The sequence below is a fragment of the Petromyzon marinus genome, chromosome 43 (genome assembly GCF_048934315.1).
Source record: "Petromyzon marinus isolate PM22_M1 ecotype Great Lakes invasive population chromosome 43, UKy_Petmar_22M1.pri1.0, whole genome shotgun sequence".
Classification (NCBI taxonomy): Eukaryota; Metazoa; Chordata; class Hyperoartia; order Petromyzontiformes; family Petromyzontidae; genus Petromyzon; species Petromyzon marinus.
In genome coordinates, this window is record NC_133709.1 from 10,613,466 (window position 1) to 10,631,268 (window position 17,803).

The following is a 17,803-nucleotide window of genomic DNA, read 5'->3' on the forward strand; positions in this document are numbered from 1 at the left end:
ACGGGGAAATTTGCTTTGATATACGAGTGCTTTGGATTACGAGCACGTTTCCGGAACGAATTATGCTGGCAATCCAAGGTTTCACTGTATGTGTATGTACGTGTATGTACTTGTATGCATTTGAATGTTTGTATATATGGACGTGTTTGTACGTGTTTGTGTGGGGAGTTGTAGTGCAAGCGGTTAGCGCGCTGCGCATCGAACCCGGTGATCCGAGTTCGATTCCCGCTCACGGCCAACACCACCATCAGTGACGATATGTGAACCGGTCCTGGGCCTCCCCTAGATCGACTCGGCCTCAAATGAGTGACTGTGTCAACATCACCACTGGGGAGGCAAAGGCCGGCCGGGCGTGGTGCTGGCCACCCACCCCCTCGTGTGAAAGCACTTGCCCCCAACAGTCTGTTAAGGCTATATACGGGGGATTTTGTCTTTTGAAGCGGTTATAAACTACAATATATTGTTTTATTTTTACCAGATAAGGGCCCACTGAGCTATGAAGCATCTTTTTTTTAGCAGCGACCTGGCCACAATCGATAGCTCAACGATGTGGCTTACCACGTGGACATTTAAGGCAGTCGCCACATACTCTGAACGCGCGATGTCGATGCCGAATGTGGAGGGCGGGGGGGGGAAACGGAGAACCTTGGAACGATCCACGCGACCCCGGGGAGAGAGACACCGCAGACTCCAAATATACAGCAGCAGCAGCAGCGGCAGGCGTCGGGGTCGAGATCGAACCCACGACCCCCTGCACACCGGGCGAGGTAGTTAACATCTCCCAGCCACCGTGGCGACGCCCCCTGGTGAGATGCGTGCGTGTGTCCCACCTCTGTCTCGCGCAGGGACGATGATGGCAATTCGGACCGGATCACCCTAAGGGTACGGAGATGCAGTGTGTACATCACTTACCATCATCATCATCATCGTCCATTTATCTTTTTCTTCATCATCATCAGCAGCCATGGTCAATCCACTGCTGGATGAGGGCCTTCTCTAAAGCCACCGCTGCCACCTCTCCCAATCCTGTGACGTAACGATCCGCCCAGCATGTCATGGGTTGACTACGGACGACTCGTCCCCTGCCATAGGAATGTGGAATTTCCACGACTGGTTTCAAAACTGTCAAAATTACACGAGGGTACCCCCACCACCGCATTGCTTGCTTGAACATAATCATAATTATCAGCAGCAGCAACGGCAGGGTCATCATCAGCAGCAGCATCAGCTGCCATCATCTTCTTCATCATCATAATCATCATCAGCAGCAGAAGCAGTGTCATCTAAGCTTCTTCATCATCATAAGCATCAGCATTATCATCAGCAGCAGCTGCTTCATCTTAATCATCATCCTTGGCAGCAGCATTGTCATCATCATCATGATCATCATCATCAGCAGCATCATCATCATCACCACCACCATCATCATCATTGCCACCATCATCACCATCAACAATCGCTCATGTCTGTAATAGGCACCCAAACTGCAGAGGCCGGCGAAGAACGGCACGGTTCATCAGAGTCAGCAGCCGCAGCAGCAGCAGCAGCAGGATCGTCAGCGTCAGCAGCAGCAGCAGGATCGTCAGCGTCAGCAGCAGCAGCAGCAGGATCGTCAGCAGCAGCAGCAGGAGCGTCAGCAGCAGCAGCAGCTTGATCGTCAGCAGCAGCAGCAGCAGCCACACAGAGGAGACGGAAGCGCCTCGCAGAGAGGGACCGGTGGGTGAGCGAGTGAGCGATGGTGGTTATCGTCGAGAGCGTTACGTGACATTACGTTACATTGCATTTTTCACGGCCAACGCCGAGCTCCGGTCCCCATGAGGCCCAAAAGTGACCCAGCATCGAGTCACAAACAGCATCGTTGAACGGAGAGGTAACCACCGCCCCCCCCGCCCCCCTTGTTACTCGGAGACCCTGGGACTCGGAGACGCAAAGCGGCCGGGACCAAACACGATGACGCCAGCCATGCCTGTCCCTGGGCGTCCCCTAGGTCAGCTCAGCCTTAAATACAATGGGGAGCTGCTACGGTTGTGTAAAACGTCGACACCGGGGAAGGGCACAAAGGGCGGCCGGGCGCTGCGTCGCGCTGGCCGCACCCGCCCCGTCACGTGCCGTCGCCGGCCTTAACAGGTGCTGCTCGCTTAACAGCACTTGCCCCCGCCGTCGAACTCTTCAAGGCTATACGGGGGATCTTTGCCTTTGTGCGCAGTGGCGGGGCACGGCGGGGAGCGGCAGTGCAGCGGCTATCGCGCCGCGCTACCAACCCGGCGGGCCGAGTTCGATACCCGCTCACGGCCAATGTCACTGACGATTATCTGAAGCGGTCCTGGGCCTTTCCCCTTGGGCTGCGAAGACATGCACCCTGGTGCGGTGTGTAAACAGTATCAGCACCGAGCAGGGTGGTGCTGGCCACACCGCCCTGTCGTGCGCCGTGCCGGCCTTCATAGGTGCTGCTCGCTAACATCCCTCGCCCTACGGTCTCTTGAAGGCTACACGGGGGATCTTTTGTGCGCCTCTGCGTGTGTCTGCATGTCTGCGTGCGTGCGTGTGTCTGCGTGCGTGTGTGTGTGTGCGTGCGTCTGCGTGTGTTTGCGTGTGTACGTGTGTGCGTGCGTGTGTCTGCGTGTGTCTGCATGTGCGCGTGCGTGTGTCTGCGTGTTTGCGCATGTCTGCGTATGTCTGCGTGCGTGTGTGTCTGCGCGTGTCTTCGTGCGTGTCTGCGTGTGTGTGTCTGCGTGTGTGCCTGGCCGGCTCCAGTTTAACAGCAGAGGTCTCACTCCGAATCAGTCGAGCGGCAATTTCTTTTCATCGGTTGCGTAACGCTGTGTGGAAGCTACCTGGTCTGTCGCTCTGCACAAAGCTTCAGGTCTTCTCGGCCACGGTCATTCCCTCCCTTCTCTACGCTTGCGAAACGTGGACCCCCCTAATGGAACATCTTCGCCGGTTAGAAACATATAGGCCAGCCTGCCTACGATCCATCCTGGGTTTAACCAGACTGGATTGTGTGAGGAGCTCACAAATCCTTGAAAGATCTGGGCATGGTCCCATCGGTGAGCTCCTCCAGCAGGCAAGGCTGCATTGGCTGGGTCATGTAGCCCGCATGCCCAGCCACCGCATGCCGAAACAGCTTTTGTTCGGCCGGATCGAGGGGGCTAAACGGGCGCGGCACGGGCTAGAGAAGAGATGGAGTGACGTGGTACAGGAAGACGTGGAGCTGAGTGGACTTGCCGATGACTGGTACCAGCGGTGTCAAGATCGGCCTCTGTGGAGGAGGCTCGTGAAGGACGCTACTGGGCAGTTGGAGGCAGTCGCCCTCCAACAACAACGGAGGGCGGAGGAGCGACGCTCACAACAACGAGCGGAGTGCCGGGTGGCTAAAGCACAGCAGGTTGGCACAGTAGGGGGCACAGGTGGTGCATCAGCCAGTCATCTCAGTCAGTCGACCCGTGGCACCTGGGTCTGCCCCGTGACCTCCTGCCAGCGGGCGTTCGACACTTCACGTGGCCTCAAGGTGCACATGGCCTGGAACAAGCGTCGTGGTGACGTCACCGCCACTTAGTGGCGAATGGCGGTTGTTGTTGTTGTTGTGTCTGCGTGTGTGTGTGTCTCCGTGTGTACAGCACCGGGGAACAAGAAGCAGAGCAGTATGCTGGTTCGCCAGTCACCACCGTCGGCGGCATTGCCAATGCCATCAGCGAACAGTGCCACTGGGCAGCCGAGCGTCGGTGCAGCTGATGAGCAGCTGTACGAGCAAGTTGCCGAAGAATCGGTGTACGATGCTGTCACGGAGGAGGGCGCTCCTGGGGATGGCGGAGTTGGTGGTGTGTCTTCATGTCTGCGTGCGTGTGTCTACGTGCGTGTGTGTGCGCGTGCGTCTGCGTGTCTGTGTGCGTGTGTGTCTGCATGTGTTTGCGTGCGTGTGTACGTATGTGCGTGCGTGTGTCTGCGTGTGTGTCTGTCTGCGTGTGTCTGCATGTGCTTGCGTGCGTGTTTGCGTGTGTCTGCGTGTGTTTGCGTGTGTGTCTGCGTGTGTTTGCGCTTGTGTCTGCGTGTGTTTGCATGCGTGTGTGTCTGCGTGTGTGTCTGTGTGCGTGCGTGTGTCTGCGTGTGTCTTAGTGCGTGTGTCTGCGTGTGTGTTTGCGTGCATGTGTGCGTGCGTGTGTTTGCGTGTTAGCGCGTGTGTCTGCGTGTGCTTGCGTGCATGTGTGTCTGCGTGCGTGTGTCTGTGTGCGTGTGTGTGTCTGCGTGTTTGCAGATTTGCTGAGCATTTCTGTGAGGTCCTGGGGGAGGGAAAATCCCTCAGCCAGGAAAACATCGTGGCACAAAGTGGGGATGACCCTGCTGAGGCTGCAGTGCCTCAAATATTGGAAGAAGTCACCCCCTGTGAGTGGCTGGCTGAGGTGCCATCTGTTGAGGAAGTACTGAAGCCGATCCGGAGTCTGAGACCAGGAAAGGCAGTGGGCAGAGATGATCTCCCAAGCGAAATGCTGAAGGAGGGTGGCGTTTGTGCACAGACTGCCCTATATGACATCATAACAACAGTCTGGACCACTGGACGGGTTCCGCAGGATTGGAAGGATGTCCTGGTGGTCCCCCTCTTTAAGAAGGGGGACCGCACAAACTGTAACAACTACAGGGGCATCTCACTCCTCAGTGTGTCGGGAAAGGTCCTGGCAAGGATTATTCAACATCTCCTTGCTAGGCACGCTGAGGAGAGGCTTGCGGAGCCCCAATGCAGTTTCAGGAAAGGGTGGTCCTGCACAGATGCCATATTTTCTGTCCGTTTGCAACAGCAGAGGTGTAGGGAATTTCAGCAAGACCTACACCTCTGCTTTATTGACCTGGTCAAGGCCTATGATACCATCAGTAGACCTGGGCTCTGGGTTGTTCTTCGTGCTTTTGGAGTCCCTGACCCTCTGCTCACGATCATTAAGGACCTTCATGATGGTGAGCGGGCCCGGGTAAAACTACGTGGCCGGGAGTCAGAGCCATTCCCTGTACACCTTGGGGTGCGACGGGGATGTCCTCTGGCTCCCACATTATTTAACATCTATTTTGACCACGTAATTCGTGAAGCCTTCAATAGCTGTACCGGGGGAATCTCCATATGGTACAGATATAATGGGAGGCTGATCGATGCCCAGGTGCGGTCAAGGGATGGTTCCCTATTGCTCAACCACGTTATGTATGCCGATGATTTGGTAATAGCTGCTCATTCAGAGGAGGAGTTGGAGATGCTGCTGATGAGACTGGAGCGTGCCACTAAGAGATGGGGCCTTACCATCAGCCCCACCAAAACTAAGCACCTGCCTGGGTATTTTGTACCATCGGACACTCCACCCCCACAACTCCCAATCGGTGATGGGGCAGTTGTGGAGAGTTTCCCATACCTGGGAAGTGTGCTTATGACTGGCTCCAGTTTAACAGCAGAGGTCTCACTCCGAATCAGTCGAGCGGCAATATCTTTTCATCGGTTGCTTAACGCTGTGTGGAAGCTACCTGGTCTATCGCTCCGCACTAAGCTTCAGGTCTTCTCGGCCATGGTCATTCCCTCCCTTCTCTACGCTTGCAAAACGTGGATCCCCCTAATGGAACATCTTCGCCGGTTAGAAACATTTAGGCTAGCCTGCTTACGATCCATCCTGGGTTTAACCAGGCTGGATTGTGCGAGGAGCTCACAAATGCTTGAAAGATCTGGGCAAGGTCCCATCGGTGAGCTCCTCCGGCAGGCAAGGCTGCGTTGGCTGGGTCATGTAGCCCGCATGCCCAGCCACCACATGCCGAAGCAGCTTTTGTTCGACCGGATCGAGGGGGCTAAACGGGCGTGGCACGGGCTAGAGAAGAGATGGAGTGGTGTGGTACAGGAGGACGTGGAGCTGAGTGGACTTGCCGATGACTGGTACCAGCAGTGTCAAGATCGGCCTCTGTGGAGGAGGCTCGTGAAGGACGCTACTGGGCAGTTGGAGGTAGTCGCCCTCCAACAACAACAGAGGGTGAAGGAGCGACGCTCACAACAACGAGCGGAGCACCGGGTGGCTAAAGCACAGCAGGTTGGCACAGTAGGGGGCACAGGTGGTGCATCAGCCAGTCATCTCAGTCATCTCAGTCAGTCGACTCGTGGCACTTGAGTCTGCCCCGTGACCTCCTACCAGCGGGCGTTCGACACTTCACGTGGCCTGAAGGTGCACATGGCCTGGCACAAGCGTCGTGGTGACGTCACCGTCACTTACTGGCGAATGGCGGTTGTTGTTATTGTGTCTGCATGTGTATCTGCGTGTGTGTGTGTGTCCGTGTGTACAGCACCGGGGAACAAGAAGCAGAGCAGTACGCTGGTTCGCCAGTCACCACCGTCGGCGGCATTACCAATGCCGTCGGCGAACAGTGCCACCGGGCAGCCGAGCGTCGGTGCAGCTGATGAGCAGCTGTACGAGCAAGTTGCCGAATATTCGGTGTACGATGCTGTCACGGAGGAGGGCGCTCCTGGGGATGGCGGAGTTGGTGGTGGCGTTGGTGGTGATGTTGGTGGTGGCATTGGCGGTGGTGGTGGCGGCGGTGTTGGTGGTGTTGGTGGCGGCGGTGTTGGTGGTGTCGGGGGGGGCGGCGGCAGCAGAAAAAAAGGTGGCGGTGGATATGAAAGCGGCGTCGGCACTCCGAACGGGAAGAGCAAAGAAGCCACTGTGAGTAGAGAGACAAAGACAAAGATCCCCCGTATAGCCTTCAATAGACTGTCGGGGCAAGTGTTGTTAGTCAGAGAGACAAACACACACGCACGCGCAGATAGACGAGCAGAGGCAGGTGTCCCCGTGTCTCTGTGTCCCCGTGTCTCTGTGTCCCCGTGTCTCTGTGTCCCCGTGTCTCTGTGTCCCCGTGTCTCTGTGACCCCGTGTCTCTGTGACCCCGTGTCTCTGTGTCCCCGTGTCTCTGTGTCCCCATGTCTCTGTGACCCTGCATGTCCATGCCTGTGTCCCCATGTCCCTGTGTCTCTGTGTCCCCGTGTCTCCGTGTCTCCGTGTCTCTGTGACCCTGCATGTCCATGCCAGTGTCCCCATGTCCCCGTGTCCCCGTGTCTCCGTGTCTCTGTGACCCTGCATGTCCCCATGTCCCCGTGTCTCCGTGTCTCCGTGTCCCCAGGGTGGAACTGCCTCCGACTTCCTGCACCGGTTCACCGTGCGTGCGGGATGCAGCGACTCACAGGTGCTGCCTCGTGGGCGGTGGCGGTGGCGGGGGGTGAGGGGGCGGGCAATGAACCCCCACCCCCTCACCCCCCCCACCACCCCTGCCACCCCCCAACCCCCTGATCCTCAAATTTGTGTTGACGCTAAGACATTTTATTTTTCACAAGCGACCTGGCTATCACAAATAATTACGAAAGTGGCTCATCACCACGTGGACATTTATAGCGGCCAAATACTCCATAAGCACTTTTCTAAGACCACTAGGTCACCCCCTCCCCCCCCGGTGTCTCTTGCATGTCTACGTGCTGAACCGGCTGTCTTCATGTTTCATCTAACGAGCTAATGAGTAACGATATATATTTATTATCTTTTACCATTACCCCTGTTTACCCAGGAGGGTAAAGCCGGAGGACCCGGAGAAGAATCCACGAAACCACAGGGAGAACAGGAAGACTCCGGCACACCAGGCGAGGTAGTTAACATCGCACCATCCATCGTTGACGCTTTCCTGGTCCATCACTGGGCACCGCTGCCACCGCCGCCGCCGTCGTTGATGTCGTTGATGTCGTTGATGTCGTTGATGTCGTTGATGTCATCTCGGCGAGGATCGCATTTGATCGTGACGAAGACGCCGAAACGCCACCGCTGGTGCTGCGTGCACACCGAGTGCTGCTCAGGGACAGCTGCTACTGGAGTGCGGGGGGGGTGCGGGGGGGTGCGGGGGGGTGCGGGGGGGTGCGGGGGGGTGCGGGGGGGTGCGGGGGGGTGCGGGGGGGTGCGGGGGGGTGCGGGGGGGGTGCGGGGGGGTGCGGGGGGGTGCGGGGGGGTGCGGGGGTCCCCGAGGGTAAGACTGCAACAACCCAATGGAATGCCTGAGATGAGATGAGACAAGCGGTGCGTTGAGCTGCTCAGGAAATTTAAACGGCAGCAGCAATCAACAGCTGCCATTCGCCACCGACTGGTGACATCGCCAAAGTATTCACACCAGGCTGGGTGCAGTTGTAAAGCCACGTGAAGCGTCGAGGGCTAGCTGCTGGCAGGAGGTCACGGGGGAGACTCGGGTGCCATGGCTTGACTGACCGAGATGACCGGCAGATTCACCGCCTGTGCTCCCTGCCGCGCCAACTCGCTGCGTTTTATCCGCTCGTTGTTGGCGAGCGTCGCTCATCTCCGCCCTCCGTTGTTGCTGGAGGGCGGCCGCCTCCGGCTCACCCCAGTCGCCTCACCGTGCAGCCAGCCTGACCGCTGCCCAGCAGCAGCGTCCTTCACGAGCCCCCTCCTCCACAGAGGCCGACCTTGACACCCCTGGTACCGGTCACCGGCAAGTCCACTCTGGCGCACGCCGTCCTGTTAACCGCATCAGCCCATCCCTTCTCTGGGGGGTTCAAACAAGCGTCATTCTACGCGCCCTACCCCGAAGACCCTCGTCCTCACCTCCCGACCCGATTATTGTCGCGTGCGCGTTGCAGGAGGTGACGGACGAGGTGAACTACCGCACCGTGGAACAGGACCCATTTCTGACCCCCGAAGAGGTCAGTACTGTTCTGACGGCGACGGCGGTGCCGGTGCAAAAGTTCAGCGGTTTCACGTGGACGGGTGCTGTGCCGGGCGTTGGCAGGCGCCTCGATAAGAGCACGCGTGTCTTCAGAACTGATTGTTGTTGTTGTTGTTGTGTTATAGTTTTGTGGCATTCCCCCCGCACACCTCCGATTGGCACGGTTAGCTACGTATGGTGCAAAAGAAGTTCAGCGTACGAACATACTCAACATTCCAGGCTTATGATGCTTCTCGGTTGACCCCATCTGTGACCGGTCCGGTCCGTCTTGTTACGCAAGAGCTACTCACACTTTACTGTTCAAATGCCTATTTTTTTTTTTAACTTGAATCGTTAAAGATATAAAAAAAAATGCAATCGTCATCACGGCCCTATGGTCAATAGCTCAGTCCTCCACTTGTGTCGTCTAGATGCGTGCGATGAAGTAGGACCATATCCCAAAACGTCACCTGCTGTATATTTTGCCACAAAGCTACGGTGTAAACGAGTCGTTTAAAAAAAAAGCTAATTTCGTTTGCATTCTATTCTTGCGCAAGACCGCATCAGCAATGCGGTTCAGGATGTATGAGTGAACTTGTACACACGTTGAACTTGTTTTGCACCTTTGACAGCCAACCGTGCTAGAGACAGCCAACCGTGCTAAAGACAACAAACTAAACACAAAAGGCAGTTCTAACTAATAATAATTCTCAATTTAGCATAGTGGTGTAGTGTATGGCAGTGTAGTGTATAATGTAGTGTGTATCGTAGTGTAGCGGTTAGCGCTACGCTGCGCTACAAACCTGGCGACCCGGGTTCGATTCCCGCTCACGGCCAACAACCGGTGACGATTATCTGAACCGGTCCTGGGCCTCCCCTAGGTCGATTCAGCCTCAAATGAGTACCTGGTGCGGTGTGTAAACATCGCCACTGGGGAAACAAAGGTGGCCGGGCGTGGTGTTGGCCACCCACCCCCTCGTGTGTCATGCCGGCCTTTATAGGCGCTCGCTAACAGCACTTGCCCCAACAGTCTGTTAAGGCTATACGGGGGGGCCTTTGTCTTTTTGGTGTATATCGTGTATCGTGTATTGTAGTGTATAGTGTATGCACGTTGAAGTTGTTTTGCACTGTACGTAGCCAACCACGCTAAGCCGATGTGCGGGGGAAGGACGCCAAACTAAACACAAAAGGCAGTCCTAAAGAATGAAAAACTCCACGCTAACGTCTGCTGGCCGTGACGAGAGGGCTTCACGAGAAAGAGAGACTTCGTCTCGTCCTTTTCACCGCATCGCGCGCGTTCAACCTCGCTTCTGCGGCCGTCTGGAACGCCCTCCCTTCTGTGATTAGGTAGCCACTGGATCCATGAACTTTAAAATCGTCATCTAGATTGACAAGCTCATTTCTTTAGAACTGCTTTTTGTGCCTAGTTGTATCCGTATTAGCGCGTTTGGTTACGTGCGGTGCGAAAGAACTTCAACGTATGTACATTCATTGCTGTTCCGCCTCCATTGAAGGAGTGCTGACTACAGTGGTCTATTACACGGGGTTGGTTTTTAGTATGGCTTGCATGGCACAACTGCACTGCTGTGTGGCTTATCATTTAATGTGTCTCGATGTCTCTGTGTATCTGTACAAGTCTCTACATATCTCTCCGGGCCTCTGTGTCTCAGTGTATCTCTATGGGCCCCTGTGTGTCTCTACGTATCTCTATGGGTCTCCATGTAACTTGACGCGCCTCTGTGGCTCTGTGCGAGGAAGCAGTGATCCCATTTGTGACGTGCGCCAGGTTAGGTCAGTGCAATTGGGTGAATCTATTGAGCGATCGGTGAAAATAGGCTGGCCCTCGATTACGTTGGGGTGCATCGCGCGCGGGTAAGGAAGCCGGATTTTGAAAGCTCCTGCGAGTCTAGTCGAGCGTTCATTTGACCCTTGAACTCGACATCCGAGCGCTGGATTTTAACCTCCAGCGAAGCGTCGTCACACGTTCAAAACGTTGCGAGGTCGCCCTCCGTCAACAACGACAAACTACAAACGACCACCGGTGGTGCTGCTGCTGCTGCTCTTGCTACAGCACTGATAATACATTCGGGCATGCGCCCACTCACTCCCGACGCATTTATTAAAATTGGCCCTGTCGCACCACTTTTCTCTACCCCCTGCTTTTGGCCGATGTTGACGGTGCGTACGCGTGCGTCACTACGTGGATGCCACGGGCCTGCGCCATTGCATCAAGGAAAATAAATATTAAATATGAATAAATAAAAGTCAGCCGTGTCGGGTGGAGGGGGTGGAGGGGGGGGGGAGGATTTTACGACGCAACATTTTCACGCGGTGACCCAATCCAAGAGAAAGCAATCGCGAACCGGATTTTTCCGCGCTCACCGAACAATTTTTATCTTACCAGATGAGAGGCCCCCCACTGAGCTGCGTAGCTCCCATTTTCAGAAGCGACCTGTTCCGCAGGAATGACAGCTCAACGAAAGCGGCTCCTCATCATCGTGTGAAATCTCTTGCAGCGGCCAAATACTCCGAAGCGCGTGACGTCGATTCATAAATGTGGAAGGGCAAAAACCCGTGGGGGCCCGGACAAAAATCCACGCGACCACGGGGCCAGAGGGAGAGAGGCACGCATGCAAACGCCAAATATACAGCGGGTGTCAGGGTTGGCATCGAAGCCACGACCTCCTTGCATACCAGGCGAGGTAGTCAACATCTCTCAGCCACCACGGCACCCCAGATTCGCTGACCCCCCCCCCCCCCCCCCACTCGCTCGTTTGCAGATCGAGGCGATGTACACCAAGGTGCGCACGATGAGCCAGCGGTGCAAAGACAACGGCGGTGGCGGTGGCGGTCCAGCGTCCCCGCCGTTGCGAAGATCCCCGGGCAACCGGGACAAGGATTACGCGGACGCTTGCGAGTTCCGTACCAGCGGTGGCGATGGTGACGGTGGTGCCGGTGTTGGCGGCGACGGCGGCGGTCATGGCAGCACCGATGAGAGCCACGCCGAAGCGCCTGCGGATTTTGCCACCAAAATTTAACAAGGGCCGTTTTCGTTTTCTTATTTGTCTCAACGTTGGAGGGGGGCGGGGGAGGAGGGGCGATAGAAAACAAACACGTGTACGGTACAACGTCGCGTATCCGACTGACCGGCACATGTCCGCCCGGACCAATTAGCTGCCCCCCCCCCCCCTGCCCTCCACTGTAATATTTCCATAGATGTTGATTGACCCGACTTCCTTCATACACACACACACACAGTGACCTCACACCCATTTTCTCTCCCCCAACACCCAGTTGGAGGAGTGTGAAGGCCGCCACACATGAAACCCACTGGGTGTTTGACAGCAGCACGATGATGATGATGATGAGGGGTGTTTTCACCCTTTGTGTATTGTCGAGGGGAGGGGGGGGGGGGCGCCAGTGGCCTTGCAGCGAGCGATGACGTCGCAGCGAGCGATGACGCCACAAAGGCATTTGGAGCCAAGTTTTTAAACACCGGGCGGATGGTGGCCGTTAACCGGGAATACAGTCACTACCCCTGTGCTAACTGGCCGGATTGTGTGAAATCTACTGGCTGCACAACCGGTCAAATGATAAGCACCGGAAGCGTATCATATTTTTAACAGCTTGTTGTAATTGTTCTTGTTCTTAACGTAACCTTGGCTGCCTTGACCAGGCTTCGCTGCCTTGGCTAGGCCTGGCTGTGTTGGCTAGGCCTGGCTGTGTTGGCTAGGCGTGGCTGCCACGACTAGGCCTTGCTGCCTTGGCTACGACTAGCTGCCTGAACTAAGCTTGGCTGCCTCGGCTAGGCTTGGCTGCCTTAACTAGGCTTGGCTATTTAGCTCTCCCATGAGTGTTCGGATTCGGTTCCCCTAGAAGGGCCTAGCCTCGTGGAGCAAAACGTTGGACATCGTGCTGCAACAGTTTATATTTTTTTAAAATACGTGGCTCGCCAACTTCGCTGATTGGCGACGTTTTTTATTTAATGTGGAGCATTGCTCCCTGCTCGTCGGAGAGTCCGCATAAGGTGACGCACAGGATCGTAATGGATTTTTTCGATTCATTGTTAATGTGATTTTAAACGTTTATTTCCAAGTATACTCTAAATGGGTTGTTGGGGTTGTGTCACGAGATGGGAGGACGTACTCATTGGGAAGTTCTTGTAGTGTAAGATCGCCTGATACTCCGATCCCTTCACTGGCTCCCAATCCAATCCCTCCACTGGCTCCCAATCCAATCCCTCCACTGGCTCCCAATCCAATCCCTCCACTGGCTCCCAATCCAATCCCTGATCTATTTGAAGATTTGATTTGCTGCCTTCAAGATCCTCTGTGGACCACACTCCTACCTGCTCCTCCCCTCCCATCTCACTCTACTCCCCTCCACGCACTCTCCTACCTCTCCCCTCTCATCCCACTCTACTCCCCTCCACGCTCCCTCCTACCTCTGCGAGACCAGGATCTCAGTGGTGCCATCCAGGCGCTCTGTAACCCATTACACCATTACCGCAATGTTTAACGGACATAGTACTCCGTCCTCTCGCCGGCGTGTTGTTATGTTTAACTTGTGCAAGGTTATTGTTCCTGTATATACTCTGAACATATAATGCATATATTGGTGGGAGCGGTGGTGCAGCGCTACTATCCTACTAACCTGGCCCTCCCCCCCCCCCCCCGAGTACGATTCCCGGCCACAGCTAATATCAATGGGATATCCGAACCGGTTCTGGGCCTCCCCCCCCCGTTCGCCTTCGCCAGCGTGGTGAAGTACGGTCGCTCGGACGACGCCCACGGCCGACGCGGCAGGGAGAGGCCTTCATCCAACAGTGGGTCGACGAGAGGGCACTTTACAACAATCCAGTCTCCTCCCGCGCCTTCAAACGAGCCTGGCGCAGGTCTCCTTATCCCTTGGTGGAAATTCCACGTTCCTCTGGGCAGGAACCAGCAGAGTGCATCTGCAGTGGAAAGAAAAAAACGTTGACACCTTACAGAGTCCGTCCAGCCTTCTTCAGCACCATCACCGTCGCGGCCACGGGCAAATCCGCACGCTGGATCAAGGCCCGTCGAACCTTCCACGGCTTCCATCGCGATTCCTCCGATGAACTAAATCCTCCCGGCACCGGCACACGCGACGATTTCGTCGCTCCGTCTCCCCGGGCCGTCACTCCGTGGTCATCGTTGACCGTCGGTCGTCATCCCTTGGTGGCCGTGGCGCGTCGTGCCCATAGCCCCAATGGCAGTCGAAGCCCCTCTTTAACGAGCACCCCTCTTCACGACTAATCGCTACACGACGGGCCTCCATAGAGCCCAATGTGTAGTGTATAGTAGTGTAGTGTATAGTTGTGTAGTGAATGATAGTGTATAGCTGTGTAGTGTATAGTAGTGTATAGTGTAGTGTAGAGTAGTGTAGTGTATGGTAGTATAGTGAATGGTAGTGAATAGCTGTGTAGTGTATAGTGTAGTGTATAGTAGTGTATAGTAGTGTAGTGAATGGTAGTGTAGAGTAGTGTATAGTATAGTGTAGTGTATAGTGTAGTGTAGAGTAGTGTAGAGTAGTGTATAGTGTAGTTGATATAGTAGTGTATAGTGTAGTGTATAGTAGAACCCCTCTTAATGACCACCAGTTAATGACTAATCGCCTCACGACGGACCTCCATAGAGCCCAATGTGTAGTGTATAGTGTAGTGTATAGTAGTGTAGTGTATAGTAGTGTAGTGTATAGTAGTGTAGTGTATAGTGTAGTTTATAGTAGTGTAGTGTATAGTAGTATAGTGTAGTGTATAGTAGTGTATAGTGTAGTGTAAAGTAGTGTAGTTTATAGTAGTGTAGTGTATAGTAGTGTAGTGTATAGTGTAGTTTATAGTAGTGTAGTGTATAGTGTAGTTTATAGTAGTGTAGTGTATAGTAGTGTAGTATATAGTGTAGTGTATAGTAGTGTAGCATATAGTGTAGTGTATAGTAGTGTAGTGTATAGTGTAGTGTATAGTAGTGTAGTGCCTCCATAGAGCCCAATGTGTTCGCTTACCGACCATTCCCTTGTTAACGACGGGCTGTTGTAGCTACAGTAGATATTAATGCATTGATTAACCGTGTTTAATTTGACATGTGTTTATAATGCTGTTAGTATCTTTAGGTGTTAAAATCCATTGTAAAAATATGATAAAGTACTTTTTTGGGGGTGAAAGAGGGGTAACTTTCGACGCTATCGGACCGAACGTGTATTTCCTGTACTCGCTTAACAACCAAATCGCTGAACGACCGGTTTCCTATAAACAAATCGCCGTCTTTAAGAGCGGCTTCTCCTGCGCTTGCGACATCGAATGCCGGCTTCTATAACCTGAGCACACCCTCTAATCCAGTGGTTCTTACGTGGACCCCTGGGGCCAACACGTGGCAATGTCCCAGGAGGTACGCAAGGTGAGTCATACAAACGTGTGAAGTTAAATCGCACGTGAGAGTCATCGGTAAATAACCAAAACGTGCGAATCTTGTGATAGAAAAATAACTCCGATTTTTTTTATTTTTTTTTACTTTGATCCACATGGTCACCGAGAACGATATAAGAGACGTAAAAATCAGCGATCGTAATCGGTGCGGGTTACCAAGGGTAACCAGCGAGCGTGAACACATTACGTCCGTTCAATTCCCCTCCATGGAATTCGCTCGGCAGTTGCTCAGCTAAGTTGCGGGGGGTCGGGGATATAACCTCGCAAAATTGACAATCGGCTATAATGTCGCGACGGTGTTCATCATTGTTATATTTATCAGAGCCATGTTGGGTAAGGCGAGGGGATGGGAGGGTGGGAGGTTAGAGCCGCGACCAACACAACAAGGTTGAGAATAACCAGCGGCTCCTGGGCCACGTGCTCCTCTCCCGGGCTCGCGCGTGCAATTCCAAACTATGCGGGTTCATATTCTTAGCTCTTTCGGTAAAGTCACGTTGAAGGGAAACAATAAAATATATATAAAACAATAAAAAAATTCTCACGACGTTTTGACCATAACACAAACGGTCGTCATCAGGTGTGTCGGTTTGTGTTATGGTCGAAACGTCGTGAGAATTTTTTTTATTGTTTTTTTATATATATTTTATTGTTTTATTGTTTCCCTTCAACGTGACTTTACCGAAAGAGCTAAGAATATGAATTACTGCAGTCACGAAAGCTTTAAATCAAAATGTATGCGGGTTCAGTCGTTCATGTTGGGTCGGCTACGGCCCAATGCGGTTCAGCCTCAACACAAATAGTATTATTCATTTCTGTCGACCTCGGGAGGGGGATGATGGTAATGATGGTGGTGGTGTTGGTGATGTGGGGCTGTGTTGTGACTCAGAATGCCGTGAGCCCGCGGAAGGAGCTCAATCCATTTACCGCGCGGGTGCTTTGCTGGCCACGAGGAGCCGCTCGCCTTGATTTGTATCGGCGTGGTTGGGCCACGCAGATGTGAAGGCTGACAACTTTGTACACTTTATTTGACTGGTGATTAAAAAATAAAACGAACGAGTAGGGGAAACGTTTACGAGCGTTCTATTTTTTGTTTGTTTGTTGTTAACTGGCTACGTTAACGTTTTACTTCGTGTTCTTCTTTTTAGAAGATGTAACTTTTTTTGTACACGCGATATCACCAACCGCCATCCGTAGCCAGCGGTGGGGGGGGGGGGGAATGAGTGAGGAGGTGAGGGTGAGGGAGGAGGTGAGGGTGAGTGAGGAGGTGTGGGTGAGTGAGGAGGTGTGGGTGAGTGAGGAGGTGTGTGAGTGAGGTGAGGGTGAGTGAGCAGGTGACGGTGAGTGAGGACGTGTGAGGGTGAGTGAGGAGGAGTGAGGGTGAGTGAGGCAGTGAGGGTGAGTGAGGAGGTGAGGGTGAGTGAGAAGGTGTGAGGGTGAGTGAGGAGGTGTGAGGGTGAGTGAAGAGGTGAGGGTGAGTGAGGAGTTGAGGGTGAGTGAGAAGGTGAGGGTGAGTGAGGAGGTGAGGGTGAGTGAGGAGGTGTGTGAGTGAGGAGGTGTGTGAGTGAGGAGGTGAGGGTGAGTGAGCAGGTGTGAGGGTGAGTGAGGAGGTGAGGGTGAGTGAGGAGGTGAGGGTGAGTGAGGAGGTGAGGGTGAGTGAGGAGGTGAGGGTGAGTGAGGAGGTGAGGGTGAGTGAGGAGGTGTGATGGTGAGTGAGGAGGTGTGAGGGTGAGTGAGGAGGTGAGGGTGAGTGAGGAGGTGTGACGGTGAGTGAGGAGGTGAGGGAGGAGGTGAGGGTGAGTGAGGAGGTGAGGGTGAGTGAGGAGGTGAGGGTGAGTGAGGAGGTGAGGGTGAGTGAGGAGGTTTGTGAGTGAGGGGGTGAGTGAGGAGGTGAGGGTGAGTGAGGAGGTGTGTGAGAGGGTGAGTGAGGAGGTGAGGGTGAATGAGGAGGTGTGAGGGTGAGTGAGGAGGTGAGGGTGAGTGAGGAGGTGTGTGAGTGAGGAGGTGTGAGGGTGAGTGAGGAGGTGTGTGAGTGAGGAGGTGTGAGGGTGAGTGAGGAGGTGAGGGTGAGTGAGGAGGTGTGAGGGTGAGTCAGGAGGTGTGAGGGTGAGTGAGGAGGTGAGGGTGAGTGAGCAGGTGTGAGGGTGAGTGAGGAGGTGAGGGTGAGTGAGGAGGTGAGGGCGAGTGAGGAGGTGAGGGTGAGTGAGGAGGTGTGAGGGTGAGTGAGGAGGTGAGGGTGAGTGAGGAGGTGAGGGTGAGTGAGGAGGTTTGTGAGTGAGGGGGTGAGTGAGGAGGTGAGGGAGAGTGAGGAGGTGTGTGAGAGGGTGAGTGAGGAGGTGAGGGTGAATGAGGAGGTGTGAGGGTGAGTGAGGAGGTGAGGGTGAGTGAGGAGGTGTGAGGGTGAGTGAGGAGGTGAGGGTGAGTGAGGTGTGAGGGTGAGTGAGGAGGTGAGGGTGAGTGAGGAGGTGAGGGTGAGTGGGGAGGTTTGTGAGTGAGGGGGTGAGTGAGGAGGTGAGGGTGAGTGAGGAGGTGTGTGAGAGAGTGAGTGAGGAGGTGAGGGTGAATGAGGAGGTGTGAGGGTGAGTGAGGAGGTGAGGGTGAGTGAGGAGGTGTGAGGGTGAGTGAGGAGGTGAGGGTGAGTGAGGAGGTGAGGGT

The 17,803-nt window shown here is 54.5% G+C and overlaps 1 protein-coding gene across 3 annotated transcripts in view; it reads left to right on the forward strand.

The window, feature by feature from the left end:
* LOC116951372 (uncharacterized) overlaps positions 1–16,221 on the forward strand; it is a 47,827-nt gene extending 31,606 nt beyond the window's left edge. For 2 of the 3 annotated variants that reach the window (XM_076073826.1, XM_032969904.2), the window contains exons 4-11: positions 846–882; positions 1,476–1,716; positions 3,618–3,818; positions 6,298–6,674; positions 7,129–7,191; positions 7,567–7,644; positions 8,642–8,704; positions 11,487–16,221. In XM_076073826.1, the coding sequence (XP_075929941.1) occupies positions 846–882; positions 1,476–1,716; positions 3,618–3,818; positions 6,298–6,674; positions 7,129–7,191; positions 7,567–7,644; positions 8,642–8,704; positions 11,487–11,744 (1,318 nt within the window). In that variant the 3' untranslated portion in view covers positions 11,745–16,221. The remainder of the gene's footprint in view (positions 1–845; positions 883–1,475; positions 1,717–3,617; positions 3,819–6,297; positions 6,675–7,128; positions 7,192–7,566; positions 7,645–8,641; positions 8,705–11,486) is intronic. The other variant, XM_032969905.2, reaches the window with a different exon arrangement.
* Positions 16,222–17,803: the final 1,582 nt, after the last annotated feature.